This window comes from Cyclopterus lumpus, chromosome 8 (genome assembly GCF_009769545.1).
Source record: "Cyclopterus lumpus isolate fCycLum1 chromosome 8, fCycLum1.pri, whole genome shotgun sequence".
In the NCBI taxonomy this organism is placed as follows: Eukaryota; Metazoa; Chordata; class Actinopteri; order Perciformes; family Cyclopteridae; genus Cyclopterus; species Cyclopterus lumpus.
In genome coordinates this window covers 21,672,174-21,681,570 of record NC_046973.1, presented here as the reverse complement: position 1 = coordinate 21,681,570, position 9,397 = coordinate 21,672,174, and the positions used below count along the sequence as shown (strand labels likewise).

General features: G+C 43.7%; 2 protein-coding genes and 1 non-coding gene across 3 annotated transcripts; all 3 read right to left on the bottom strand.

Moving 5' to 3' along the window:
- Nucleotides 1-2,966: 2,966 nt before the first annotated feature.
- pvalb8 (parvalbumin 8) lies at nucleotides 2,967-4,432 on the bottom strand. Its single transcript, XM_034538932.1, has 4 exons — nucleotides 4,372-4,432; nucleotides 3,741-3,873; nucleotides 3,352-3,461; nucleotides 2,967-2,992 (listed from the first exon to the last, which is right to left on the bottom strand). Exons 1-4 carry the CDS (start codon nucleotides 4,430-4,432, stop codon nucleotides 2,967-2,969), a joined length of 330 nt encoding a protein of 109 aa, XP_034394823.1.
- Nucleotides 4,433-6,152: 1,720 nt separating this feature from the next.
- trnaq-cug lies at nucleotides 6,153-6,224 on the bottom strand. Its single transcript has one exon. It is a non-coding gene; the product is annotated as a tRNA-Gln (tRNA).
- Nucleotides 6,225-7,676: 1,452 nt separating this feature from the next.
- On the bottom strand, nucleotides 7,677-8,494 carry LOC117734690 (parvalbumin beta-like). The gene is made up of 4 exons (XM_034538931.1): nucleotides 8,431-8,494; nucleotides 8,206-8,338; nucleotides 7,805-7,914; nucleotides 7,677-7,702 (listed from the first exon to the last, which is right to left on the bottom strand). Exons 1-4 carry the CDS (start codon nucleotides 8,492-8,494, stop codon nucleotides 7,677-7,679), a joined length of 333 nt encoding a protein of 110 aa, XP_034394822.1.
- Between the last annotated feature and the right edge of the window lie 903 nt (nucleotides 8,495-9,397).

The window sequence follows — 9,397 nt, the reverse complement described above, 5'->3', positions numbered from 1 at the left end:
GACTGGGAGTGAGTCACAATATGACGAGTGTTTATCACAGCAGATGCTGGACGCACAGCGGACGTCCACATGGCTCAACTCCCTTTTACCATGTTTGCTTGAGCACTTTCATTTGTTATCAGTTGAAGGTGAGGTGCACATTAAAGTTTCACACAGACTTAATCAGTAAGCTGAGCCGGACACTCCTTTCTTGATATGAGTTTTTGGTGACAATGAAGCGAGGACATTAATTATTGAAGAGAGAAGCAGGCAAGGCCCATGTGTCCATCCTCAAGTGGTCATCCAGACCAGTTTCATGGTACAGCATTAGCAGTCCCACAAGAAGGTACAATATAAAAGTAGTTATGTTCTAGTCAAGTTCAAGTAAGTTAATCGTTAAGTTTGCTGGCTTACTTTATTTCTTCTTCATCCTTTGTTACCTAATGCTGCATCCTAACATTTCAAGGTGAGTACTACTGCTGCTACTACTGTGGCCACTACCACTTCTACTATGACCTGAACCACTGAATGCAGCCCTGTTGACATTTACATTGGAGTTTTGTAACCTTAATTCTGAAATGCAAAATAACCCCCTCTCTGATCATATAGATGGTGTAGAATAGATTAGTTGTAGGGTAAGGAATATTCTCCATCTCCAAAATATATTTTCATGGAATGAACCCCAGAACATGTACTTGGATTATATTGCTTGAAGTTACACTTGATTACAACAATGTCTGTTAGGCCATTTTATTCAGCTTTCAAGGAACTCAGCTTTTAATGTGTGTTACATCTTAATTGTTGTTTCAGCCCATGACAGATGATAGAGACATCTTATTGTGAAAGAATATCAACACCTCCTTAATGTCCAACTTTCAGTCCAATGTGAGCAAACTGTTTTGCTCTTATTGTCAGACCCCCAGGCCTGTTGGACATTGTTGGCCTGTCAGAGCGCCGCTGTCCTGGAGAGAGACGGAGCGAGCTTTCCCTCGCCCTTGAGCCTTGAGTCCAGGTGATCTGCTTGTCACATTATCTTGTCCTGCTGACCCGCCGCAGCACATCCAGCAGTCGGTGTCGACCTGTTGGCTCACATTTCCTTCCTGTTTACCACTCGCTTCTCTTCTCTGCTCCATTGGGTGTCCAGTGGCTTGTGTTACCTACTGGCTTCCCCAACCTTGTCCCACTTTCAACCATGTAACCCCCCCCCCCCCTGTTCTTTCTCACTCCTCCACCCCATGTCTGCAGATGATGAGAATCAGAAACTGGTAGCAGCAGATATGGATACATGTAATGTCAATGTCCTTTTGTCCTGATAGACAACTTTGTGTCCTGTTGACAGCCGTGTGGAGGCTACAGATGTGCTCGACATTTTGGATTGAGCACTTTTAAGTCTTTTAGTTACATGGCTGTACTTTGATTGCAAAATACTTAACAATGTACACAAATTACATGTTTATTTCATATAATAGATTTTTTTTCTTCTTTAATCTTAACATGTTAAATTGCGTATGAATCAACATGGCTTTATCACATTTATATCACTTCATCGTGACAGTGAAATGTATTATATCCAGTATAAGGACACACAGGCCGTATGGACCTGGCTGAATAAGCAACACTATCATTATTACAGCACACCATGCTAATATCAGGGTATGCCCCATAGCTCTGAGTAGCAGGTGTCTGCTGTAATAGGCAGGTTCCCCCTGTAATATACAGGTCATTGAAATGACACAAAGATGGCACCATTGTATCTTGGCGCCTCTAGTGGGTGGGTAAATAGGCCAGTAGTTGTTAATGTTAATCTCATGAATCCTGTAAATGCAGTGCATGAACAAGCGGCGTGCTATTTAAAGTCTCTCGGAGGGAGGATGCGGAGCTGTTCGATGGTCCGTCTTCTGTCCGAGAGTTTAATAATTATTTTTTTTAATATCCTGGGCAAGCTCTCCTGAGCTATCAAGGCAAACCTGGCAAACGAGTACATGTAAGGCTAACAACCAAAGCTATGGCCTTCTGAAGAGTTCATCTTCTTCTGTGCATCACACACATGTACACCCTCACACTGGTGCATATATTAACAACCACCCTGATGTGGGCTTATGTGCTTCTTTGGGATTATGTGGGCTCGCATGTCACACCGTCTGTGTCTGATCTCATATTTGATTTTTTCTAATTCATTGGGATGTGTGTGTGTGTGTGTGTGTTTTGTTTCTCTAGCCTGAGACACACCCAGGTTCAGATGGGTTTATTTACATAGCTGAGGTCAGGTGTCACTCGATCCAGCCGCGGTGACACTCAGGTGGTCATCAAGGTCACCTCCTCTGCTATTTCCCTGTGCTAGCTCTATGAATCTATCCACTCTCACACACAGACACACACACATACACACACCTGTACTGTATATACACCTCGATAAGAATGTTTCACTTCTCATATCAATCACGCTTTGTGGCGTTAAGTGAAGATATAAGGACACCACAGAACTGTAAAGAAAATGGCCTGGCTGTGTGTTTGTTTTGGGCACATCTGGATCAGTATGTGGATATACGGATTCCCACTTCATAAAAGTTAATTAAACAGTCTTGTGCATATGGAACAATTCAACACCCTTGACTACATACTAGTATTTCTCTTGCCATGCCACAGTGTCACCTCAAAGCACACAGAAGACATACAGAAACACACAAAGATGTTGAATAGAAATAATGAAAAATAGCCACAAGATTTGGATTTTATTCTTTTATTTTCTCAGTAATTTGGTACATTTTACATTTTATTTGGGGAATACAGCTTCATGATATGTTTAAAACGAATGAAAAAAAAAGAAGAAGAAATTCAAGTAATGGTGTGAATGTGGATGACTGTGGACCGGAACGAGTCTTGAATAGAGATTCAAAAGGTTTTAACTAACCAGATGGAAAATTATAAATCAAATTAAGTGAGCCCTTGAAGCAGTGTGGGGGGTTAAGGGGGGTCAGTCCCGTAGTTTAAGACAAGACCATGGCCTGGAACTCTGTGGAGAAAAGAAACACAACGTATATGACCCCTCAGAGAGCATGGCGCTGCTCTCAGGTTAACAGCATTACATCACACATGTTCAATAGAAACATTCTTGGAGTGTCAGTTTTTAGTACCCGTGGAATAGAAAAGAAGTGTATTGTGACTTGGAGCGGATATTTATGATGGCTGCTTGTCTGATTCTATTACTAGAATATATAACTGTCTCTCTTTCAAGCACCCTGAAAACACTTTGATTCAATCGGCATTTTATTGAAAAGGGTAAAGTGTGTAGCATTGTTTCCTAAGCACAATCACACAAACACACACGCATATCTTAATATAATAATATGAAATAGGTGCGGATCCACTCACCGTCCGCTCCAATCCGGCCGTCACTATCGTCATCAGCAGCGCACAGGAACTCCTTCGTCTCCTTGTCTGTCAGAATGCGCGCCCCAGGGGAAAACCTCTGGAGGAAAAACCTGCCGCACACAGGGACACAAGTTAGAGGTAACAACAGCCACGAGGCCAGATACGAGGAGCTAACACTGAGGCCCAATCTGCTGCTGCACAGCCAGAGAATACAACTCATCAATCCCCCGTTCAGCCCTGTAAATGGTGTGATGGACGGCCACACCCTTCACCAAAATGTGATTCTTTTCCACGAAGACATCTAAACTCTACTCTTCATTTTAGGATCCTTTGCATCCCGGGCACAAAATATAAATGTCTATAGTTGGTGAACCGGCTACTTCACTCACTTGAGCTCTTCCTCCTCAACAAAACCACTGCCATCATTGTCCAGGATCCCGAAAACATTCTTCACCTCCTGGGGGCTCTTCTTGGTGAGGCCACACAACTGGAAAAACTTCCTGGGGCAGAAGGAGTCCGGTGCTGGGGGACAATAGAGAGAGCAGAGTCAGGAATTATAAGATTTAATGTTGGTTCACTCAACTAGAATTAAGGCAAAGTCCCCCAGAACATCAGCAAAACCTCAAGGAATGTTAATGAGTGGAAACAAGACCATGACTGACGTGGTATTGTGAAGTGTGAAGTGAGATACATAGTATGGAGAAAATATTGCTCCTGAATCCGTGTTTTTAAAGGTTTGAGATGCACATTTTGAAGAGTCTTTGTCCTCCAGTGTTAATACTAACAGGGTCGTATAGTCTCTCTTTAGCTCGTGGCTTGTGCCCCATTGATGCTCAAGAAATCTATTCAGCTGCATCTCAGGTTATACTGTACTTCATTTTAATTGTCTACATTTTGAAGTCTTCCAGTTGGCTATCAAGTAGAGTGAACCGTATTGACTGAAGAGACTCCAGTAGAAAGTCTGTAGAAGAAAAAAGATCTAACGAAGAGAGCAATAGTGATATTGGTGGAAGACGATACCTTGGCAGTCCTTGATAGCACTGTCGATGTCATCAGCGGAAAGGATGGATGAGAGCGACATTTTATTCCTGTAGGAGGAACAACCATGGTGAATTATTAACATATTAACACACACAGGTACAGACGCAAACCCTCTCACTTGACACTGATGGAGAGCAAAATGTGTCCGGGTGTCAACACACTGACACTGAGAAGTCAGTGGCCATTCAAAGGCAGCATGCACATTAATCTTTCTTCTCTGTCCAATAATGTCTCATCCAAAGGATTCAAAATGATAGAAATAACTTTCATGGAAATGCAATAGTTTCACCCGCCGCCTGTCTTCTCAACAGCTCTGAATACACAGGAGCCAGAAAATCCACATCTGCAAAGTCTCTGAAAGCAAACAAAAGCCACTTCCCATCAGAGGCTCTCTGGATCCACACAGCAACCTACCGTGTTCAGGGGGTTCTCGTCCGGTCGGTGATCCAGCAGAGAGGTAAGCTATGTGGTGCCTGCCGTACGTCAAGGAGGATTTATATAGGTCTGACTGCACTGACAAAAGGGATTGCTTGAGTTACCTGTCTATGGATCAAATTCTAACTGCCCGCCCCTGATCCAATTTCCCAGCTAACTAATTAACCTTTACTATTTATAACGCCCAGGGGCAGAGAGACCGGACCGTGGAAATCTGTAGCACCCTTGGAAATTGCAAATTAAGTTAAAAAGCGTGTTCTTCACCTCATCCACCACTCCCTCTTCTTATCCCTGTGCCCCTCCTCCTCTCACCTCTAGAATTATACAGTACAGTAAATGCAGGGAGGCTGTAATGTAACTACAATCTCTCTCTCTCCTTTTCTCCCTCTCTTGCTGTTTCTGCCCCCCTCCTCTCCATCACCCCGCCCCACCCTTACCCTTTCATGCAGATATCCATTTACAGGCAGCAGTCCCAAAACGAGCACATCTGAGCCACATCCCACTGCTTCTATCTATCTAGTGAGTTATGGGAAATAAAATGTCAACTGACATTTTTTCATGACATATTTGTTTTGCAGAGCAGTGTCTCACTGTAGCGTCTCACATTAATGCATTCTGTGGTTTTCACCTGTCCAGATCTGTCTGGACACAATAACAATTGTTTAGTTGCTCAGACGCAGATTATTTCCAATCAAAACTGAAATAACACTAAACACACAGAACTGCTTTATAACCTTCTCACTCTCTCAAACTGACAGGGGGACGGCCTCGCTAAATTGCTTTGTCAACTGTGCTGATTAAGGGACCCGAGGTCACCCTCTGCTGTCGGTGTGCATCCTGCCTCAATGGTGTTGATGATGCATAATGTCCCAGGTATCCACACGCACCATTTAAACAGAGGTAAAGCAGTCAGAGGTCACTCAGGGCTGAGCACTGGCTTCATTTCTACTGGAGATGGAGAAACCATCCACTTTGTTTTTCCCTTTGTCCGCCCAATTGGTCCAGTTGCAAAATGACCAGGTTGACTCTTCCGAGGGCATCGTGGCCCCGAGCGGACACATGCAGGGTCATTAAGCACATTCCAGACGGGGTGTTCACTGCAGCAGCACGAGCACACACACACACACACACACACACACGCACAAACACACTACATACGCACGCGCACACACACACGCACACGCACACGCACACGCACACACACACAGGCACAAGCGCACGCGCACGCACACACAGGAACATGTTATTTATTTCCATGATGTATAGTTAGTTGTACGAAGAGTTTATGAGTGAACATTCGTGAAATTCTTCATAAGAAAGAAAACAGGTCCCACCGAGATTTGAACTCGGATCGCTGGATTCAGAGTCCAGAGTGCTAACCATTACACCATGGCACCGGCGGTGCTTAGGGCTCGAAGGAGCAGTCACTTGATAGCTCATTATATCCCTGAAGTCTTTTAAAGGCACAGTAGCCCCCCGGCCGGCGTCTTCAATTTGGAAGTCTTTCGGCGCGTGCCCGTGTCTCGGCGCGTGCCCGTGTCTTGTGGAGCCCACGCGACCTGTTGGCAAGTCCACTCATGAAACTCTTAAACACGATTTAAAGGTCTGAGCGCAGAAAACTACATTATTCGGAAATCAGTTGTCTTATGAGTGATACACGACCGTGTTTCGGACGTGTATCACTCCCTGTCTTCTTGTATCTCCGGTAGTTTGTCATTGCATGGCCAGCCTTCCTAAACCGAATTGTGGCCCCTCAACAAGTGATGTGTGGAGGTCTTATTGAAGGTGGACTCCTGGTCCTCAATCTTCTCCTCCAGAATATGTGTGAAAAAGAGCCTGAGGGTCGACGCCTTACTGTTACTGGGTATTCATTTAAATGGGAGAATGTTTTTTTACGAGCATTATAGTCTCACAATCAATATTGGAATCATGTGTTCTTAATCACTTTTCAAATTAGATTATAATATTTTTTACTGCAGTTTTTGGTCCCAAATAATGAGCATTAATAAAATAAACGTTAGACTGGAATGAACTATAATATATATATATATATATATTCTTTGTTGTTATTATTTTGTCACATGCATGATGAGTTTCCTCACGAGCCAGCCTTGAGGTGAGAAACGTAAATGTCCAAACAGCTGTCGTGTTTTATTGACAGATCATTTGTGTCTGTCCCAACTTTTAATGACGTAACTCCATCTAGTGGCTGCAGGATGGAGCTGCAAGTTTGTGCGTGTGTGTGTGTGTGTGTGTGTGTGTGTGTGTGTGTGTGTGTGTGTGTGTGTGTGTGTGTGCGTGTTTGGTTTGTAAGTGAGTGAGATAATTCAGTAATCTATTATCACCAGTTTGTAAGTTAATTTCTATTGCTTTTCTTTACCTCTATCACTATTACAGCTACATGTGTATGTATATGCCCTATATCATGCCAAAAAAAGCTCATTGAGATTTAGAGAGAGAGAGAGAGAGAGAGAGAGGATGTGAATATATTTGCCCTGTTGAGTTTATATGTACTCCTTTTTTTTAGGAATTGAAAAGAAACAAATCTGTAAGTAAGTCAGTAAGACCGCAGTAAAAGAATATTTATTCTTTTGTTTACCGTTTGTACCTGGAAAGTGCATCATAGATTTGACAGTATAAGCAAAATTCATATTTAAGACATGAACACAGCTGAGCGACATTCAAAAACATCATTTTTGGACAATGTGTTGCATAGGAGGAAACGTCTCTTAAGCAAATGTATAAAAATCCTTTATATTCAGATGAAAACGGGGGGGGGGGGGGGGGGGGGGGGGTCGACGTGGGCTTTGTTGTTCCATCAGAGCAGGTGTTGTTGGTCAGTTGCCACTTTATTGTTTAACCATGTCAGCGAACTCTGTGGAGACACAAGAAAACACAGTTTGGCATCTATTTTCCTGCAGAAAAAACCAACCAACCAAAGAATGATGTAACCACTTGGCGTGGGAAGAGTCCGTACCGTCACAGCCAATCTTGCCGTCACCGTCGGAGTCGCCGGCCTTCAGGAATTCCATGGTCTCGGCGTCTGTCAGTGCGCGTGCACCTGCCTTGAAGGTCTGCAGGAACAGCCTGCACACACAGTCGGTGGTTAGTTCTCAGACCCCAGCTCCCATTGGCTGAGACACACTTCATGTTACATATTGAAAGCATTAGATATAAATAGAAGGCTTATGTAGTGGCTGAAGATAGTTTGGCCCTGTGGTTTTACACTCATTCAGTCCCCATACCCTGAAGAACAATTCACCTATAACCTCCATCATTAACTTCATTATTGCTTCACGCAGATGTATCAAAACAGAAGATGCAAGAATGTGATTTGTGGACATGTGTGTCGGACAAAGGAAGTGGCGAGTGTCTTACTTCAGCTCTTCCTCCTCAATGAAGCCACTGTTGTCCTGGTCAACGATGAAGAAGGCCTTCTTGACCTCCTCAGCAGACTTGCTGGACAGGCCGCACGTGTGGAAGAACGCCTTGTGCTTGAATGTGCCGGCGTCTGAAATGAATGCAGGTTGTTACTGAAGTCACGTACAGAAGCACAGTGATGCTCCAAACAGGGAGCGCTGCAAGTGCAACTCGAAGAGTCACCTTTGCACCCTTCCAGGGCTTTAGCGACATCGGGATCCTTCAGTCCTACACTTGCGAAGGCCATTATGATCTGCAGAAATCAGGTAAAGGTGGTTATTATCTTTCTAAAGTTGGACACATTGTGCGATTATTTTTTCAGAATCAGTAATCAATCGCATTAAATGGACATGAATGGACATCTCACTATCATTAAAACAACAGAGCAGCACTATTTGCACAATAGTTCTGTTATTGGTGCCAAGTGGAACAGAAATATATTTTAAATGGAAATATTTCAAATTTCAAAAGTGAAATTAGTCAGTCCCTTTCTTTGTGTGAGTGGTATGATGTTGCATTTCCCAATCCGGTTCAGGAGGCTGAGATTAACACGTGTGCCCTACTGCAACTCTACGGATGCTGGGAGGTCTGACCGGTAATCCATGTGTTCATGCACACGACGCTCAAGAAAAGCCCCAAAAACTCTGCAGTGCAAAGTCCAAATGTAAATCAATGTTTTCTGAAGCAATACGGGATGCTGAGGCTCTGTCTGCAAGGATCCCATGTTTATTTTCCATTTTCATTTAAACTCACCTTTCTGGTGTCTGGCTTTGTAGACTACAGATGAAACAGTAAGGACTCGAGTCGGCTGCAGTGATCTTCCCCGCGCTCCCGATGACCTTTTTATAGTTTCACTCCATCGAAATCTGAGGCATAAGATAACTGACACCGCAGAGAAGGGGGTGGCGAGGATTCGTCCTGCAGCCAGTCTATTTTAAGTTTCACAAATGAAGACGCTTAAAAGGTGCGTTTGAAGAAGTCTTTAATGTCCCCTCAACGCTAAGAATAGGCGTGTGCACTGCTGAGGAGGACAAACTGAAAATGTTGCTGCCAACACACAACAGTAGGCTATTCAAGAGTATAAGAGTGTGCATTAGGGCGGCCGCGAGGTGGTTGTTTCGCCTCTTTTGGTGTGACATTGTTGATTTTG

Excerpts from the sequence above, each read along its gene's own strand:
- pvalb8 (XM_034538932.1), bottom strand. The coding sequence starts at position 4,432 with ATGTCGCTCTCATCCATCCTTTCCGCTGATGACATCGACAGTGCTATC. Across the intron at positions 3,874-4,371 it reads TGCTATCAAGGACTGCCAAG|CACCGGACTCCTTCTGCCCC; the intron begins GTATCGTCTTCC and ends ATTGTCCCCCAG. Across the intron at positions 3,462-3,740 it reads GTTGAGGAGGAAGAGCTCAA|GTTTTTCCTCCAGAGGTTTT; the intron begins GTGAGTGAAGTA and ends TGTGTGCGGCAG.
- LOC117734690 (XM_034538931.1), bottom strand. The coding sequence starts at position 8,494 with ATGGCCTTCGCAAGTGTAGGACTGAAGGATCCCGATGTCGCTAAAGCC. Across the intron at positions 7,915-8,205 it reads ATTGAGGAGGAAGAGCTGAA|GCTGTTCCTGCAGACCTTCA; the intron begins GTAAGACACTCG and ends CTGTGTGTGCAG. Across the intron at positions 7,703-7,804 it reads CGGCAAGATTGGCTGTGACG|AGTTCGCTGACATGGTTAAA; the intron begins GTACGGACTCTT and ends GTGTCTCCACAG.